The following is a 20,516-nucleotide window of genomic DNA, read 5'->3' as shown; positions in this document are numbered from 1 at the left end:
AAGACCAACTTAATGTGAGGTAGGTCCATTCAAAAGTCTGATGGCAACAGGGAGGAAGTTATTCTTGAGTCAGTTGGTACGTGACCTCAGAGTTTTGCATCTTTTCCCCTACAGAAGAAGATAAAGAGAGAATGTCTAAGGCGCGTGGGTTCCTTGATTATGCTGGCTGTTTGTTCGAGGCAGTCGGAAGTTAGACAGTGTCAGTGGATGGTTTGCGTGATGGACTGGGCTTTTTTCACAACCCTCTGCATTCATAAGTGGTTGTATCCCATCTGAATTCTCTGGGCATGGTTATCACTGACAAGGTACATGTTTGTGAACCCTCAGTCACACAGAATTCCCAGGTACTTCATTCCCTGAACTCTAACCCATTATCTTCCACTTCTCCAGGTTGAATTCCAATTCCTACTTTTCTGCCTATCTGGCCAGTCCATTGAAAACTTCCTGCAGTCCACAGATTGCCACATCGCCAACTTTGATATCGTTTGTAGCCTCCTCCACCTAAATCGTTGATGTGTCCCACAAATAGGATGGAACTCAATACTGAACCCTGCAGAGCCCTACTGGAAACAACCTTCCCATCACAAGCCTTTGCTCTTTGCTTCCTGCTATGGAACTAACTTTGGATCCAACTCGTCACTTTCCCTCAGGTCCCCTGGACCTTTACTTTTCTGATCTGTCAAAAGAAGCCTTGCTGAAAGCTCCATCAAATACTCTCCCCTCATTGAGCCTCTTCTTACTCCGAATGCAGTCAAGCTCGTTAGGCATGACCTGCCCTTCCCGTGTCCATGCTGATTGTCGTTGATTAATAAATATTCATAGCTTAAATAAATAAATGCTTTCAAAAATAATTCTTAATAAGTAATTTACACTGCTCCTCAGGTTTCTTTCTGATAATTGGCTCACATTGAGGTTAAGAACATAAGAACATAAGAAATAGGAGCAGGAGTAGGCCATCTAGCCCTTCGAGCCTGCCCCGCCATTCAATAAGATCATGGCTGATCTGTTGTGGCTCAGTTCCACTTTCCCGCCCTGTCCCCATAACCCTTAATCCCCTCTCTTATCAAGAACCCATCAACCCGCTTCTTAAAAATATTTAGCGAGGCAGCCTCCACCACTTCAACGGGCAGAGAATTCCAGAGATTCACCACCCTTTGAGTGAAGAAGTTCCTCCTCAACTCCGTTCTAAACCGCCTCCCCTTTATCTTGAGGCTGTGCCCCCTAGTCCTACTGTCTTTTTTGAGCGGGAAGAGTCTCTCCACCTCTATCCTATCCATCCCATTCATCGTCTTATACGTCTCAATGAGATCTCCCCTCATTCTTCTAAACTCTAACGAGTACAAGCCTAGTTTATTCAGCCTCTCCTCATAGCTCAATCCCCTCAACTTGATACTTGATCAACCCCTCCCTATCAATTAAACAATCATCCAGTCCTCGACTTGGGGTTGATAGTCAGGAGGGACTGAAAAATACTGTTCAGAGCCTCCGCTATCTCCTCTCTGGTTTCTCATGACAATCTGGCCAGTTGTCCACTTGCAAAGATGCTTGGCTGCTTCCTATTTCCTCCCTCTCTTTATTCCATTCAATGTTTTGCACTTGTCTTAATTATAGAATCCCTACGGTGCAGAAGGAGGCCATTTGAACCGTTGGCCAGAATTTACCATCTCAGCCACGTTGGGGAATTGGGGTGGGCAAGGCGCGCAGAACTGAATTCTCCATCGGCTTCGGGTGGGATTTTGCGAGGTTATAAAATACTGGCCATTGAGTCTGCACCGATACTCTGGAAGAGTGTTTACCCTGGTCCACCCCCGCAACTGCGCACACGTACCTTATTGCCCCTAACCTGCATATTTTTGTGCACTAAACTGCAATTTATCACGGCCGATCCATCTAACCCGCACACCTTTGGACTGTGGGAGGAAACCCATGCAGACACGGGAAGAATGTGCCGCACAGACAGTGACCCGAGGTTTGAATTGAACCCAAGTCCCTGGCATTGTAAGGTAGCAGTGGTAACCATTGTGCCACCCCTTCACTAAAATATCTGCATTGTGACTCTCTTTTGTGAAGACAGTTGCAAAGTGTTCATGGAAAAACTACAGTGCAGAAGGAGGCCATTTGAGCCATTGGCCAGAATTTCCTACACGGGGGTCACCTTTCTAGTCTCTGTCTCTAACTGTTTTGTAAAACACCTTTCACTTAAAAACAAAATTAATTTGCTTATAATTGCTTTAAATTGTAAGCAAAGCACAGAAGTATTTCCAAACTGAGCGATTTGGAGAGTTAATGTACAATTGGATGACTTTGGAACTATCCATTGTCCAGAAAGCACTTGGTGTACGTGGCACAGTGGTTCGCACTGCCGCCTCTCAGTTAATTAGTCACGGCACAAATCAATGTTGGCCTCCCAGACTGCCTGGATCCACACAGTTCGTATATCGCCGCAATAGGTCCACAGCTGACGTCGTCTCCCTGGCCCGACACTCAAACCTGGAACACCTAGATTACAAAGACTCTTATATCAGACTCCTCTTCATTGACTAAAGCCTTCAACACCATTACTCCGATGAAATTCATCTCCAAACTCGTGGCCCGGGCCTCGGCTCCTCCCTCTGTGGCTGGATCCTGAACTTCCCAACCTACAACCACAGCCACTAAGGATAGGCAACAACACCTCCTCCATGATCATCCTCAACACCAGTGCCCCACAAGGCTGTGTCTTCAGCCTGTAATATAGTCCTTCCACACTGACGAAGTGAAAGGTCAAATTCCCCTGCAACTTGATTTTCCAATTTGCTGATGATGCCGCCATAATGGATCGGACCTCAAACAGTGACGAGACACTGTACAGGAATCAGATAGAGAACCTGGTGAACTGGTGCCACCACAATAATCTCTCCCTCAATGTCAATCAAACACAGGAGCTTATCATCGAGGAAGCGTAGTGGAGGACGTGCCCATGTCCACATCAATGGGGACGTAGTGGAAATGGTCGCGAGCTTTTTAGGAGTCCAGGTCACGAACAATCTGTCCTGGCAATCCCCCACCTCCACCCCACCATGCCAACACTGTAGTTAAGAAAGCCCACCAACGCCTCAAGTTTCTCAGGAGGCTGAAGAAATTTGCCGTGTCAGCTGCGACTCCCACCGACTTTTACAGATGACCATAGAAAGCATTCTTTCCAGTTGTGTCACAGCTTGGTATGGCTCCTGCTGTGTTCATGACTGCAAAAAAACTACAAAGGGTTGTGAACAAAACCCAGTCCATCACTCAAACCAGCCTCCCATCCATTGACTCTATTCACACCTCCCACAGTTTTGGAAAAGGAGCCAGTGTAAACAAGGACCCCACACACCCCGGACATTGTCTCTTCCACCTTCTTCCTTTGGGAAAGTGATACAAAAATCCGAGGTCACGTACCAACTGACTCAAGAAACAAGTTCTCCTCTGCTGCCATGGACCTAGCTTGTAGTAAGATGATGTATCTCTACACCCTATCTATGACTGTAACACTACATTCTGCACTCTCTTCTTTCCTTCTCTGTGTATGTTGTTCTTTGTATAGCGCGCAAGAAACAATACTTTTCACTGTATGTTAATACATGTGACAATAATAAATCAAATCAAATCTCAATACCAGGGGCCTGGGTTCAATTCCTGGCTTGGGTCACTATCTGTGTGGAGTTTGCACATTCTCCCTGCGTCTGCATGTGTTTCCTTCGGGTGCGCCAGTTTCCTCCCACAGTCGAAAAGACGTGCTGATTAGGTGCGTTGGCCATGCTAACTTGTCCCTCAAACTGCGGCGGCTAGGAAATTTTCACAATAACTTCACTGCAGTGTTACTGTTAGATAAATTGTGACACTAGCAAATAAACTTTAAGCATTGTGTGTTTTATTCGATGTAGTGACAATCAGTATCAAACGTGGTAGTAAGGATTGTTGGGAATCATCGGAAGGTTTACTTTGTCATTATGTCAGGAAAGGTCCAGTTGGGTAGGAAGAGATCGACAGATCACTCAATAGTTGGGTTTGTTGTTGGATACTGCCTGATTAGTCATTCTGTTTGTGTTCTGCATCACTTACTGTGGTTCCAACAATTCAATTATTCCTTGGCTATGGAGAAATATTGATATCAGGTGATAGGAATTTGGGCCAAGGGTCTCTTATAGGCCAGCTGACAATTAGCCAATTGTACTGAGGCGGGTTGCATTGAGCAGTGTAACAAGATACAGTAACATGACACGTGATTTGGTAATGTATCTCACCAATGACAGAAGACAAGGATTCCACTACCTGGGTCACTGTCTTTCTATAATAGTGACATAATTCCAGCTCCCCTTTGCAGTCAGGATGACTGAACAATGAAACAAATGGCTGCAGGCCTGAATAAAACATGTGATGAATTCTGTAGGCGGTGCAAACCTAGTCTAAAATAACTGCTAACGTGACACAACAGTTTACCTCCCTGTCAGCCCACGTTTCATGTTATCCATGTTGCGTTCATTTTTGTCTTCCAGTTTGATGTGGCGAAACCGGCTCACGGCTAGTCTAACGTTACTTCTCATCGTAGAACAAAGAATGTCAGTCGCGTGCCATCGCTGATACATAAGGTTCATTGGGTGCAGGGGCACAGCTAATTAAGAATTAATTGAATAATGCAATGACGAGCGTGAGCACCATCCTGCAAAGCAAGGACAGCTTCAAGGATGGTGAATTGTCTATTACTATCAAGTGGGGAGGCAGTGGCCTAATGGTATTGTCACTGGACTTATCATCTAGAGACCCAGGGTTACGTCCTGGGGCTCTGGGTTCAAATCCCACCACTGCAGATGGTGAAATTTGAGTTCAATTTAAAAAAAAGACCTGGAATTAAAGGTCTACTGATGACCGTAAAACCATTGTTGATTGTTGTTAAAAAACTCATCTCGTTCACTCATGTTCTTTAGGGAAGGAAATGTGCTGTCCTTACCCAGTCTGGCTCCATGCCACATCGATGTGGTTGACTCTTAACTGCCCTCTGAAAAGGCCCAACAAGTGACTCATTTCAGGGGGTAATTAGGGATGGGCAAATATGCTGGCCCAGTAGCAACAATCACATCCTTTCAAAGAACAAAGAAAAATGTCAACTCTCCTGATTATTTCCCATTCTAAATGGGATTATTAAGTGGTGCACACACATATATCACTCATCAATTCATTTTGAATTGGATGTTGACTTTTGTTCATCGACAAAAGATGTTGTATAATTTTGTACTTTCATCTTGGAAAGAATAAGACATTTTGATCTTTAAATTGTAGATAGCCCATAGCATCAAGTACCTTTACTGTGCAAACCCCTGCCGTTGTATGGCAGTGGTCACCTCAATGTCCATCTGTTACTGATTTTATTTATACAGTTGGATCACTCCGTTCATTCATGGTGTGGAGGTGGACTAGGGTGGGCACAGTCAGAAGTCTCACCACACCAGGTTAAAGTCCAATAGGTTTATCTGGTAGCACGAGCTTTTAGAGGTGCTGTTCCTTCATCAGGTGAGTGAGGAGTTGTGTTCACAAACAGGGTGTATATGGACACAAACTCAATTCCATGATCATGGTTGAAATGCGAGTCTTAACAGGTAATCAAGTCTTCACAGGTGTGGACACTGGCAGTGGAGAGTGGGCTAAGCACAGGTTAAAGAGGTGTCTCCAGCCAGGACAGTTCGTGAGATGTTGCAAACCCAGGCAAGATGTGGGGGTTACAGATAGTGTGGCATGAATCCAAGGTCCCGGTTCTACCTGTAATGCCCTTGACATTGGCGAGACTGTTCAGATGCTGCAATGGGTGAATGGACACCATTTGACAATTAGCAGGCAGGAGTGTTCCCTTCCTGTCAGGAAACACTTGAGCGGTCAAGAACATTCAGCCTCTGATCTTCGGGTAAGGACGACACACGACAGCGCAGAGTCACTGAGCAGAAACAGATAGCCAAGTTCCGCACACGTGAGGACAGCCTCAACCGGGACCTTGGGTTCATGTCACACTATCTGTAACCCCCACGACGTGCCTGGGCTTGCAAAATCTCACTGACTGTTCTGGCTGGAGACGATTCCCACCTTTTCAACCTGTGCTTAACCCTCTTTCCACTCAAATTGTTAAAACTTGCATTCCAATCGTTATCTTGTAGTTGAGTCCGTGTCTGTATATGCCCTATTTGTGAAACAAATCCTGAACTCACCTGATGAAGGAGCAGCACTCCGAAAGCTTGTATTACCAAATAAGCCTGTTTGTTGGACTTCAACCTGGTGTTATGAGACTACTGATCGTAGCAGCCCGATTGAGACCTTTGCCTCCTTAGCCTAGATGCTGCTGCTAGATGTTGGGATGTTGATCGATGGAGTAACCAGCCTTGTAGTACCTTGTACGAGTGGGCCAGTCTCCTGGTTTGTTGGCTCACTCCAAGCTCAGTCATTTTAACTAAGGGCATCAAAGTAAAAGCTAAAGGGAGGTGATGACCGAGTGGTATTATCGCCAGATTATTAATCCAAAAACTCGGCTGATGTTCAGATTTGAATCCCATGGAAGATGGTGGAATTTGAATTCAAGAAAAAAAAAACTTGGAATTAAGAATCAACTGATGAACGTGAAACCATTGTCAATTGTCAGAAAAATCCTTCGAGTTCACTGATGTCCTTTTGTGGAAGGAAATCTGCCATCCTTATCTGCTCTGGTCTACATGTGACTCCAGAGCTGCCCCGAACCGGCCCATCTTTCAGACTGTGGGAGGAAACCGGAGCACCTGGAGGAAGCCCACGCAGACACGGGGAGAAGGCTCCGCACAGACAGTGACCCAAGCTGTGAATCGAACCCGGGTCCTTGGCGCTCTGAGGCAGCAGTGCTAACCCACTGTCTCACCGTGCCACTTGTTCCACACATTTCCCAGGACCAAATCCAACACTGCTCCCCCCACCCCACCCCCCCACTCTGAGTTTCACCCAGACTTGAAACGTTAGCTCTATCCTCTTTCCACAGATGCTGTCAGACCTGCTGAGACAATCCAGCATTTTCTGTTGTTACTGCATCCCCTTCCCGTCGCAGGATCGGCAATATATTGATTCATATCACACATCACATGCACCCACTAGAAGTTCCTCTTTGTTATTTGTAGGTCTACATTCCTCCCAGACTATATTAAGGTAACTAGAATCTCCTCCGATCATTACTCCACTTCTGTTACATACCTTTGAAATTTCCTGACAGATTTTTCCTTCTCCTGTTACGGGTTCCATTAAAAAAGTCACAACAGGATGTAACAGCTCCCTGTCTATTTCTCAATTCTAGCCAAGATTGAGTCCTGGATCGATCTCAAGCTTTCGACTAAATCCTTTCATTTGGAGCTGTGATATCCTTAGTTAGTACTGCCACAAGTTATCCTCTGCTTAAAGAAAGGCAAGATACTGTGGATGCTGGAATCGGAACCAAAACCAGCAAATGCTGGAGAAACTCAGTAGAGGTGGCACGGTGGTTAGCGCTGCTGCCTCACGGTGCCAGGGTTCGATTTCCGATTTGGGTCACTGTCTGTGCGCAATCTGCATGTTCTCCTTTGTTTGCGTGGGTTTCCTCCGGGTGCTGCAGTTTCCTCCCACTGTCCGAAAGATGTACTGGTTAGGTGCATTGGCCATGCTAAATTCTCCCTCGGTGTACCCAAACAGGCGTTGGAGTGTGGCGACGAGGGGATTTTCACCGTGACTTCATTGACGTAAGCCTACTTGTGACTCTAACAAATAAACTTAAAATGAAGCATCTGTGGAGAGAGAATGGAGCCAACGTTTCGAGTCTGGAGGACCTTTTGCCTCTGTTTTCTCCTCCATCATTCCCAAGTATTTGGGAACCAGGAACATCAAGAACCCACACCTTTCCTTTGCTCGATTCACAGGGGGTATTTGGACTTGCCGGGGTAGGCAGGTATCAGGGAGGTTACAAGAGAAGAAATTTCCTGTGTGTTGGGTCTTCTGCATGTAACCTGGGCGTGTTTGTTAGCGTGCCGGTTCCCTGCATGGCACAGGTGAGCCTGAGAGGTTCATGAGCCGTTGGCTGCTGTCATAAGCCTGGATTCTGCCTTTTAATATTGTTTTCCAGAATTCCTGGAAGTCACCAGATGAAACGAGTTAAGGGGACAGTGGGATGCGATGGGGCAGAGCAATTGGCAGGCAAGACAGGCTTTAGATATTGTGACAGCAGCTTCCTTATCTAAGTAACTTTGCTCACAAGGACTTGGTGTGTGAATGGAGGTAATTTCCAAGATTTGCGAGGTTACTTCTGCTACTTTGGACTTTGCTTCCTTTGGTCTTCACTTCCCACCTGTCAGCTTCTTAACAGAAGGGAGCGTTTCTTATCCAGCTCTACCTGAAGAGGAAGACTTGGAGAGGCAAGATCAACGCTGCCAACAGAAACCTTCTCTTCCAGGCAATGGGCACATCGCAGGAGGAGAGAGATGCCCCTAGCGCAGAGTTTGCAAGTAGAGGATTCATCTTCCAGACATGACTGGGCTCCCAGTGTCCCGGGAGTCTCTGAATTTCTCGTCACGTGGTTGCTGGTATCTATAGCCTCCAGGGAGAGGACATCTTTCTGGTGGGCCTCATGAGTACCCGTTGCCAGTGGTAACAACCCTTAATTTCTTCACCCTCCTGGCTCTTTCCCAGGATCTGCTGGTGACATTTGTCCTGTCTCATCAGCTGCTGCTTGCAATTGTGCCTTCCAGGGGATGGATGTCAGGGCTGGCACACTTGTCCACGTTGTTGCTGAGGAAGCTCGCCAGCATCAGAGAAGCCTCATCTTACCTGCATTGAAATCAGGCTATGAGGTGCCACTCATGTTCTGTGGGCTGAGAAGGACACATTCAGCATATGTAGCACAGTGGTTAGCGCTGCTGCCTCGCAGCATCGGGGACCTGGGTTCGATTCCCGTCTCGGGTCACTGTCTGTGCAGAGTTTGTGTGTTTCCTTCGGACTCTGGTGTCCTCCCACACTCCCAAGATGTGCTGGTTAGGTGCATTGGCCGTGCTAAATTGCCCTCAGTGTCCCGGGGTGAGTAGGTTAGCGGGACTGGTGGGGTAAATAGGTTGAATTATGGGATAGGACCTGGGTGGAATTGTTGTCGGTGCAGACTCGATGGGCCGAACGGTCCCCTTCTGCACTGTAGGGATTCAACGAACACAGCCATGCAGTCATTCATTTCACTTGGTTCCATTCTTGCCTCATAGCGTGCTGCAAATACTTTCCAATGTGTTGGTCACTCGCCACATTTGGCGAGCTGGGAATGCAAAGGTTTACAATTGCAGAAAAATAACCAATAACCGTTGTTCTTCTAATTTCTTTAATGGGATGTGGCCATCACTGGCAAGAACAGTATTTGTTGCCCGTGGCTTAATTGGCCTTTCAGAGGGCAGTTGAGAGTCAACCTCATCACTGTGGATCTGGAATCATGTGTAGGCCAGACCAGGGTAAGGACGACAGATTTCCTTCCCGAAAGGGCATGAGCGAACCAGATGGGGCTTTTCCAACAATTGATGGTAGTTTTATTGTCATCACTGCCGAGACTAACTTGTGAATTCCAGACGCCTGGGATTTGGGTGGCCGAAATATTACTTGCCATTTGTCAGCCCAAGTCTGATTATTGTCCAGGTCTTTACAAGTAATTCGAGGTGGCCATACAAAACTGGCAAAATGGAGCCAGGAGGATGGCATTTGTTTTTATTCATTCCTAGGACATGGGCGTCGCTGCCTGGCCAGCATTTATTGCCCATCCCTAGTTGCCCCTTGAGAAGGTGGTGGTGAGCTGCCTTCTTGGATCGCTGCAGTCCACGTGCTGTGGGTTGACCCACAATGTCGTTAGGGAGGGAATTCCAAGGTTTTGACCCAGTGACGATGAAGGAACGGTGATATATTTCCAAGTCGTAACTTCATTGCAGTGTTAACGTAAGCCTACTTGTGACAATAAATAAAAGCTTTAAACTTCTTTAAAAAAAAAATGTCAGGATGGCGAGAGGCTTGGAGGGGAACTTGCAGGTGGTGGTGTTCCCCATGTATCTGCTGCCCCTGTCCTTCTAGATGGAAATGGTTGTGGGTTTGGAAGGTGCTGTCTAAGGTGAGTTGCTGCAGTGCATCTTGTATTTAGTACACACTGCTGCTACTGAGCGTCAGTGGTGACAGATGTTTGTGGATGTGGTGCCCGTTAAGTGGGCTGTTTAATGCTGGATGGTGTCGAGCTTCTTGAGTGTTGCTGGAGTGTTGTTTGGCCCCTGGAGCCTGCTGTGCCAGTTAATAATATCATGGCAGATCTGATTGTGACTTCAATCCCACTTTCCCAACTCCACCTTCGTAACCTTTGAATCCTTTGTTCGTGAAGAATCTCGATGTGGAGATGCTGGCGTTGGACTGGGGTAAACACAGTAAGAAGTCTCACAACACCAGGTTAAAGTCCAACATGCTTATTTGGTAGCAAAATCCACGAGCTTTCGGAGTGCTGCTCCTTTCTCAGGTGAGTGGGAGTGCTGTTCAGAAACAGGGCATAAAAAGACAAAGTCAATTTACAGAATAATGGTTGGAATGCGAGTCTTTTCAGGTCATCAAGTCTCAAAGGTACAGACAATGTGAATGGAGAGAGGGTTCAGCACAGGTTAAAGAGATGTGTATTGTCTCCAGACAGGACAATTAGTGAGATTTTGCAAGTCCAGGATTGCAATCATTATTTTGTAAGTTGAGTTTGCGCCTTTATATGCCCTGTTTGTGAATAGATCTCCCACTCATCTGACAAAGGGGCAGCGCTCCAAAAGCTAGTGGCGTTTGCTACCAAATAAATCTGTTGGACTTTACCCTGGTGTTGAGAGACTTCTTACAGTGAAGAATCTATCAGGCTTTGCCTTAAGATTATGCAATGACCCTTCCTCAGATGCCAGTTAAAGATCGAACTAATTCGTAAACAGTGGGTTCACTGCGAGCAGGAACTGTCCTCGCCCACTGTTACCCATCGCTGCTTCTGCCCGGCTGCCTGGGGCAATCTTTGCTGGGTGTCTAGCCTTTTACCTGGAGCTTTTCAGTTGATTTAAGCTCAGTCTCTGCCCTTGCAACATGAGTAATAATTCCCAGTACTAGGACAGTGGCATGTTTCAGACACGTCTGGATCCATTTGTCACAGTGTGAGCTCGCTGTCTGAAATAAAAATCTCCACCCAGATGTGTGTCTCCTGTCTCGGTATTTGATGGCTGGCACAGACGTGATGGGCCAAAGGGCCTCTTTCTGTGCTGTGAAATGCGATGGCTGTGACATGCCCACGTCTCTTCTGGTCAGTTTGCGTGCGTGGAGGATATGGCTGGATTTCCTGTACAGATACGTTCGCTCACCAAAGTGTGTTGAATATCTAATTTATAACATGCAAAATGTTAAATATTGGATGTAATAATATTTGTTCTTCATCGCATGGATACATGGAAAATTGTTTAGATACGAAGTTGTGATCATTGTAAAATGTTGTCAGAAGGAGCCAATAATTGCTTGCAATTTGGAAGCAGATTCTGAGCTCAATATGTTTTCAAAGTCACATTGACACAGAATCTGTAACCATAGAAATCATAGAAACCCTACAGTGCAGAAAGAGGCCATTCGGCCCATCGAGTCCGCATAGACCACAATCCCACCCAGGCCCTATCCCCATATCCCCACACGTTTACCCACTAATCCCTCTAACCTATGCATCTCTGGACACTAAGGGGCAATTTTAGCATGGCCAATCATCCTAACCCGCACATCTTTGGACTGTGCGAGGAAACCAGAGCGCCTGGAGGAAACCCACGCAGACTTGAGGAGAATGTGCAAACTCCACACAGACAGTGACCCGAGCCAGGAATCGAACCCAGGACCCTGGAGCTGTGAAGCAGCAGTGCTAACCACTGTGCTACCGTGCTGCCCAGTTTGACATCAGTGACACAACGGGTGGCACAGTGGTTAGCATTGCTGCCTCACAGTGCCAAGGATCTGGGTTCAATTCCAACCTTGGGTGACTATCTGTGGAGTCTGCACATTCTCTCCATGCCTGCATGGGTTTCCTCCGGGTACTCCGGTTTCCTCCCACAGTCCGAAGATGTGCAGGTTAGATGGATTGGCCATGCTAAATTGCTCCTTAGTGTCCAAAGATGTGCAAGTTGGGTGGATTGACCATGCTAAATGCATGGGGTAATGGGGATAGTGCAGGTGAGTGGGCCTAGGTTGGGTCTTCTCTCAGGGGGGCGGTCCAGACTCAATGGACCGAATGGCCTCCTTCTGCACTGTAGGTATTCTATGGATCATAAGACAGTTGATCTCAGCTTGGTTTAATTTGCAAGACACGATCAGAAACCCTCTTGAGAAGCTGCGTTCCCAACGTTAGCTAATATTTTTAAAAAGCTAACCTTTTATTAATAAATTAGCGCAGTGGTTAACACTGCTGCTTCACAGTGACAGGGAGCTGGGTTCGATTCCCAGCCTCGGGTCACTGTCTGCGGAGACTGCACATTCTCCCCGTGTCTGCGTGGGTTTCCTCCGCGTGCTCCGGTTTCCTCCCACAGTCTGAAAGACGTGCAGGTTAGGTGAACTGGCCGTGTGAAATTCTCCCTCAGTGTACCCAAACAGGCGCCGGGGTGTGGCGACTCGGGGATTTTCACAGTAACTTCATTGCAGCGTTAGTCTCAGCCTTACTTGTGGCCCTCGTAAATAAACTTAATCAAAATATTAGCAGGATTTGGATGTCAGTTATCAGGGTGAGCCTGAAGTTGACTGTGACCCAGCAGTGAGCGGTGTTGACCCAGTGGTATAATTGAATGCTTTCAATTGAATTATTTTTTTTGACGCAGACATGAGCTGCTGCAGAACAGCCACATTAATAAAAGATATGGCAGGTTAAGTAGCTAGCTAGTTAGTAATCGCTTTGAAAGTCCTGACACACCAGACTTATTATTCTGACGTTGGTGTTAGTAGAAGTATAATCTCTGAAATTTCAATATGTTCGGGTCATACAATACCTCAAAGTGATGCTAATTGCTAACATGTACCCATCCATTCATCACCCCCTAATACACACTGACCCCTACCTTGTACGTGGTCCAGTCATATCCTGACTTTTAATTATCTTATCTTTGTTGTTAAATCCCTTCATCAACCCCCACCCCCTTCACCCCATCTCTCTGTCACCCCCTCCAGCTCGAGAACCCCACAGGATCTTTGCGTTTTCGCCATCTAAAAAGGCAGTGGGTTAAACAATACAATCCTCCCTCTCGCTACTACACTGAAATTCTAACCTGAAATCTGAACTCAAAACCCAGGGTGGGGCTTGAAACCTCGATCTCCGAGCCGCTAGCTACTAAAGCTGAGCCGACGCTAAGTGCACGACAGTGTCGCTGTTCCAAGCAGAAGCTCGTATTCAGTGCTTCTAGAACATTCCCAATTAACTCTCAAAGAATAAGTCAAATTAATTGGGCCAATCTTAAAAGAGGCCCATTTAATCCTACTTATTCTTTGAGCATGAGCGTAGGAATTAATTGTGTTGAAGTTATACAGGTTAGGTTTTATTTACCAAAGGAATGAATGGGGTGTTCTTGGTAGTCTAAAATATTGTAGTTAAGATCATTGCAACACTGAAGATTTTTAAGAGATTTGCCACTGGTATCATCATGGTGACCAAGACTGAGTGGAGAAACTGCATGGAGGTGTGTGTGTGTGTGTGTGTGTGTCCGTGCACGCATGTGATTGTGAGAGAGATTGTGGGCGGATGTGTGTGCGCATGGACGTGTGTGGGTGTGTGTGTGTGTGTGTGTGTGTGTGTGTGTGTGTGTGTGTGTGTGTGTGTGTACATGGGTGAGTCTACTACATTGCACATGCACAGTCACATGCACACTCACAGATGCGCTCAGTCAAAAGTGCAATAGAAAGTGATAGCTTCATAAGGAAAGTTGATAGTAATGGTTGTGGAACAGAGAAGATAATCAGAGGACAGAGAAATGTAGACAACAGCAGCAGCCGGATAGCAATTCTTTCCTGCAGTTAGCACAATTATATCATGTTAATATTGCATTTCGAAACAACTGCAACCCATACTGAATCCATGCTTTTAGGCTCTGCTCTCGGACAAGATTACCAGTTAAAGAAGAAGTTAAATTAGTGCTGCTAGTTAGTCCGATGTCAGTTGTTGCAAACAACTGGAATCCACAATCCCAGAGAGAATTATCGATCGTGTAGAAATGAAGAGATCCATCAAGGATTGACTTTACAATTAAAGTCAAGTTCGGTCAGGTAAACGGAATGTAGTAAATGGAACAATAGAAGTGTTTGGTAAAGAGAAACTCAGAAGTGACCCATTAGTAAAATCCAGGTGCACGACCTCGGAGGAATCACAAGAAGAACCCATTGGTTGACAGACAGCAAAGAGAGGACTCGGTGAACTCAATGTTTCACAGCGGACAAGGCTTGGAATTAGTTCAGCGCTGGGCCCGTTTTTGTTGATGCTAAATATAAATGTTTTAGTCTTGGGGAGAGGAGCTGTGCACAGTCAGTCTTTACAGATGAAACGATAAACCCGTCTCTGTTGTCGCGTAGATGTAAAATATCCCAAGATGCTATTTTGAGGGAAGTTATCGGTGGTGTCCTGTTCAATATCTGTCTAAATATTTTATTGAGGGTGACATGGTGAGATGGTGGTTAGCACTGTGGCCTCACAGCACCAGGAACCCAGGTTCAATTCTGGTCTCAGGTCACTGTCTGTGTGGAGTTTGCACGTTCTCCCCGTGTCTGCGTGGGTTTCCTCCGGGTGCTCCAGTTTCCTCCCACAGTCCAAAGATGTATGTTGATTGGCCATGCTAAATTGACCCTAATATCAGGGGATTATTAGGGTAAATGTGTGGGGTTACGGGAATAGAACCTGGGTGGGATTGTGGTCGGTGCAGACTCAACGGGCTGAATGGCCTCTTTCTGCACTGTCGGGATTCTATGATGGAAGTATTTATCCAGAATTTAATGCCCTCCCCCCTGAGGTGAGTTTGGTGTTGGAAGGGGCAGGGTTGGGGGTTGGGGGGGGGGGGGTCATTTAATTGGACAGGATGGTGGGGACCCAACTGCCCTCCCATCTTTGCAGGGGGGGGTGTGGTGAGAGGGTGGGGAAGGAAACCTCTGAGAGATGCTCCCCACCCTGCTCCCGAGAACCACCCCCCAAATCTATGGTCTGGGTCCCTCAGAAACCTGGGCTGTGGGTGGACACATTACTAACAGCAATTGCCACTAGGAGGAGGCCATTCAGCCTTTCAAGCCTGCCATTCATGAAGAATCTTGGCTCATCGTCAACTCAATAGCCTCATCCTGCTTTCTCCCCATAACCTTTGACCTCGTTTGCCCCAAGTGCGATATCTAGCTGCCTCTCGAACACACTGAATGTTTTGACATCAACTGCTTCCTGTGGTAATGAATTCCACAGGCTCACCACTCTTTGGGTGAAGAAATGCCTCCTCATCTCTGTCCTTAATGGTCTACCCTGAATCCTCAGACTGTGATCCCTGGTTCTGGACTCCCCCGACCATCGGGAACATCCTCCCTGCATCTACCCTGTCGAGTCCTTTCTTTCATAAGTGTCTATGCGATTCCCCCCTCTCATTTGGCTGAACTACCCGAGTCAATCTCTCCCCATACGTCAGTCCCGTCAGAGTTACATACACCATACATCGCTGGTCCCTGGGAAGATTTACCGTTCCCCAGTTAAGGGCCTGACTGACTCTTAATGTGGGGGGAGCGGGGAGGAGTTCCGAAAAGTGGCTTTTGCCATTGCCTCCATTAAATTTTGCTCATAGACAAGGTAGCAGATTGGGTAGATTTGTAGGAGCTGCAATATTAATAAGTACAGTGCATTTTATAGAAAAAGCAAAAAATAGAAATTTCCATTGAATGGAGGAACAGAAAAGGCCCACAGAGAAACCTGAGGATAGAGTTATTTACAGAATTTTAGTTTCACAAACAGGAACACAGAGTACAGTAGGGGAAATGCAATCAATTTGTACAGAACGTTGGTTAGTTTACAGACAGAGAACTTAGTTTTGTTTGGGATCTCCGTTGTAGATATCAGAGAACGCAGTTAACCAGGGTGACTCCAAGGGTGGGGAGAAGAAGTTGAAATAATGGCCCACTACTCGATATCTGAGGTGAATTCAGCATGGTTTGAAAGAGTTGAACAAAGTGTTTGAGAAACACCTGAGCTTGAAGAATGGAATGGAATAATTACCTCTGGGATTAGTTCAGGCAGGGACAGTTGCCTCTTTTGACAGAAAAATAAATAAATACTTGAAGGAAAGGAATTCAAAGAAAGACGTTGAAGAGAGCAGAACATTGTGATTCATTTTTGGATTGCTTTAGCTAAGGGATGATGAGTATGGAGGGAGCGCAGCGAAGATTCACCAGACTGATTCCTGGGATGGAGGGACTGATGTGTGAGGATAGGTTGACTTGGTTGGATTATTTTCGTTGGAGTTCAGAAGAATGAGGGGGGGATTTGTAGAAACCTATAAAATTCTAACAGGACTGGACAGGGTAGATGCGAGGAGGATGTTCCCAATCGTGGGGGAGTCCAGAATCAGGGGGGTTCACGGCCTGAGGACGCAGGGTAGGCCAGTTAGGACTGAGACGAGGAGACATTTCTTCACCCAGAGAGTGGGTCATCCTGTGGAATTCATCCCCACAGAAAGAAGTTGAGGCCAAAACATTGCATGTAACTCCAAGATGGAGTTGGATGTGGCTCTTGGGAGTAAAGGGATCAAAGGATAAGGGTGGGGGGGAAAGCAGGAACGAGATATTGAGTTGGATGATCAGCCATGATCGTAATGAATAGCAGAGCAGGCTCAAAGGGCCAAATGTCCTACCCCTGCTTTTATCTTTTGTTTCGATGAGTGGCTTTCAGTTGTAATGGTTAATGCAAATTGGACTGAATGTAACACTGAAGACAAGATTATTCCTACAAACTGGGGAGTAAAATATAACCGTCAAGAAATGTTTTGCAATTTTAATATGGATTGACGTACCTTCAGTACTATTATTATAGACACGGTTCAGAGACAATAGTTTCTTTCATGCTTTAGATATAAAATACGATGTCATTTTAATACCTCCTTTTTTTTTCCCATCTCATTTGCAGAATTCTATTCGCCACAACCTTTCTTTAAATAAGTGCTTCATGAAAGTGCCAAGACAGAAGGATGAGCCTGGTAAAGGGGGTTTTTGGCAGATCGATCCACAGTATGCTGATATGTTTGTGAACGGTGTGTTTAAAAGGAGACGGATGCCTGCGACTCACTTTAGCACCCTCAAAGCAAGCAAGCTTCCTTCCGTGCCCACGTCTGAAGTCTCGTTAAATCCGTCCACTCCCTCTTTCCTCTCTTACTCTGGGCCTGGACACACATCGATGCGCTACGTGGAAAATGCCCACAGTAATCAAATCTTCAACTCCTCGGACAACCAACGGATCGCAAGCAAACGCAAGCAAGCCTTGCCAAAGCGAACAATGAAGGTGGCCAGAACTTCCAAGTCTCCGCTCCTGGCTCACGACGACCGAGAATCCGATTCGCTGAAGGGAGACTTCGACTGGGCCTCGGTCTTTGACGACGTGTTCAATGCGAACGGGAGCAATTTCGAGGACCTGGACATCAACGCGGCGTTGAACTCGCTGGGCACCGAGCTGGATCTGACTGTGCAAGGAAGACACATTAGCCCGCAGTCCAAATGGTGCTCGATGGGAATGGACCAGGTTCTTGCAGAAACGACCAGCCAGACCTCCCAGTTTGAAGATTTTACTTTTTTCTCGGATGCTCAGCGGCATCCGTGGGAGGAGATGAAGGAAGAGTTCCAAGTGACCCCTTTGGATATAGACCAAGGCTTCAACTTCTATGAAGGATTCTTCAATGAACTGCATCAGTGGGAAAGAGGGGACACGTTTCTGTGACAAGACTGCTCCCCAATCGCTCAATCTTGAAACATTTGCTACATTAGCATTAATGCTCTTGATTGTTGGAAATTGTACAGCTTACACGAAGTTCCTTTATACTGTTGGAAAATGGCCCCTTTGTTATTTTTTATCGTTTATAATTTTTACACTGGAATACCATTTAAGAGATTTCTGTCACGGTTGAAAGAAAGCGGTCTGAAATTCGGAATAGTTTTAAGGGCGTACCGTCTGATTACAGACCAGATTGCGCACCCGCGAGCGGTGCAGTGCTGCAATCTTTTGAAGGGATGTATTGTCAGAAGCTATTTGCCATTTCAGATTCTTTTCCTCGCTCAGAAGCGAAAATTGCTCAATTGCACTTGACACTTTGGAAGACCATGTTACTGAGGTGAAAATATTAAGCCAATAGTCAAGTCAAGTCAAGCAAGCATGCGACAAATGGAACTGCGATGGCATTGTTTGAATACAGACAGTTACGAGCTAGCTAATTCTTAACTGCAGTGGTTCTCTGAGAGCTAGTTGATCCAAAAAAAAATCGTACGTTGAAGTATATTGCACTTAAAAACTTTACTCCTAAAAAAAAAATGACTAACCCTAACTCGTGTTAATATGATTTCCATTTCGATTCACTTGCATTTGCAGCAGTGTTTGCCATATGAAGTAGAATTGGAAAAAGCAAACAGGGCTAAACTAGATGTCAATTCAAGTTAATTCCCCACTTTTTTTTCTTGACTTGGCTATTGAATGAATGTTAAGCTTTTGGTTCAATGGCTTCACAGAATCAACACTCACTCCAGGATGAGAGGCACAGTTTTGACCATATATTTTTTCCACAAAGTTGTTATTTTACTCAGATGTGTTAGTGTTAAAAGTGTAGTTTCTATTTTGTGGAATTGACTCGGTGACTAACCCCAGTTAAATTCTCAAACAGAAGGGATGTGGGTAAGATTTGATGCAAATTTGTTTTTTTTTCGGATTGCCCTTAATCATGACAAACTTGAAACCCAGATGATTGGGTGTAAAGAGGGCAGTTGCACTTGCTTACATATCTCAGAGTGAAGCAAGTATCCTGGGCCGTCTCCATTAGCATGGATCATTTTTTTTTAAAATACAAAAACTGTGTAATCAAGGCATCGTGATTCTATGCAGAACTCCTTTCCTCATTGTGTTGGAACTGCTGCTTTTGCAATGAAGTTATGGAGGCGCTCCGTCCTTTGCAAAGAGCTGCTATGTCATTCCGAAGATGAAGTGAACAATGTCCACTGAACTGCGTAATTTTGCCAATCTCTCTAACTCGTGAATGCAGACTAGAGGAAAACAAAAACTCGTCAATCATTGAGCTGAATGGATAAGTAGTCACTGTTAGATGCTTGTTTTGTAACAAGGAAAGTGTGTTTGCTTGGGTCATTCCTGTTAACTTGACCAATGGAGCAAATCACTCGTGTGCAATCTCCCATTTTCTATTCTGGCTAAATACTATTTGCCTCACTGCAATAAAGATTGTGGGGTTTAAAGCTCATTATCTGGAGTTTTATTTTGACGACTTTTGCCCTCCGTTTTCCCGATTGGAAACGAGTGCTGTTCTGTAATATCAGCGTCACAAAGAAATTTGGTCATTTGGATGATGTGGTTATATGTATAAGCCATAGTAGTGTGTGTGTATGTGTGTGTGTATAATAGAAACAGTAAGTGTGGGTCAGAAACCTCAATCTACTTGAAGTGAAATCAGTGCAATTGATCCCGGCCTGGATCCGTGGTCGTGCTGGAATTCCCCACCGGAATACTCACAGGAATATCTCATAAGGTTATTCCATTTATCGTTTGTGCAATAGGTTTGACCACCACGATGAGGGAACGATGTTGACCAGGAGGAATATGATTACGCTTTGGAACAGTATTTGGAACTGTACTTAGCTACATGAAACCCAAGTGGATGTGAGATGGGGTATTTACTGTGTCTCTTAGACTAAAGCAAATAGCTTGGGTCGCCTCCTCCTCAATGCAATCTCTCAGATTTATACCATCCTAAGCGATGGGGAAATTATTTTGACCTAGAACTTGGTTACAAGATCTCATTAGGTGGGGTTTGTAATTAGCCATTTGAATAGAATAAAGGAAATACTGTAACAGATCCAATGTATCCTTATCTCGTGCTGAGTACGGGTGAGGTGGATTGGCCATGCCAAATTGCCTCTTAGTCCCCTCAGGGGGACTAGCCAGGGTAAATGCGTAGCCCCTGGGTTATGGAGGTGGGATTGTGGTCAGTGCAGACTCGGTGGGCCGAATGGCCGCCTTCTGCACTGTCGGGATTCTATGATCCTGAAGTGCGAGGGTTCTTACTCATGTTGCTACCTCCTCAGGAATAGCATGGAGATTTAGCCCAGCGTTGTAAAGTATCGACAATTCTTCTGAAAATGGAGCGGAGAATGTGCCGGCGGGAAGAACATTGGGATCAAGGTTACTCCCGCGACATGATGTGCAGCTCACGTAACACAACAGTTGTGAACTCTTGCTTTGACTGTGAACACTGCGG

General features: G+C 45.8%; 1 protein-coding gene across 2 annotated transcripts in view; it reads left to right on the top strand.

Annotated features, from left to right (window-relative positions):
- foxj1b (forkhead box J1b) overlaps positions 1-19,505 on the top strand; it is a 32,580-nt gene extending 13,075 nt beyond the window's left edge. For both annotated transcript variants that reach the window (XM_080206288.1, XM_080206287.1), the window contains exon 3: positions 17,177-19,505. In XM_080206288.1, coding sequence (XP_080062414.1) covers positions 17,177-17,980 — 804 coding nt within the window. In that variant the 3' untranslated portion in view covers positions 17,981-19,505. The remainder of the gene's footprint in view (positions 1-17,176) is intronic.
- Positions 19,506-20,516: the final 1,011 nt, after the last annotated feature.

The sequence above is a fragment of the Carcharhinus amblyrhynchos genome, chromosome 18, assembly GCF_965287045.1.
Source record: "Carcharhinus amblyrhynchos chromosome 18, sCarAmb.v2.hapA, whole genome shotgun sequence".
Taxonomy (NCBI): Eukaryota; Metazoa; Chordata; class Chondrichthyes; order Carcharhiniformes; family Carcharhinidae; genus Carcharhinus; species Carcharhinus amblyrhynchos.
The sequence above is the reverse complement of the archived record's forward strand: the minus strand, read 5'-3'. Positions and strand labels throughout refer to the sequence as shown.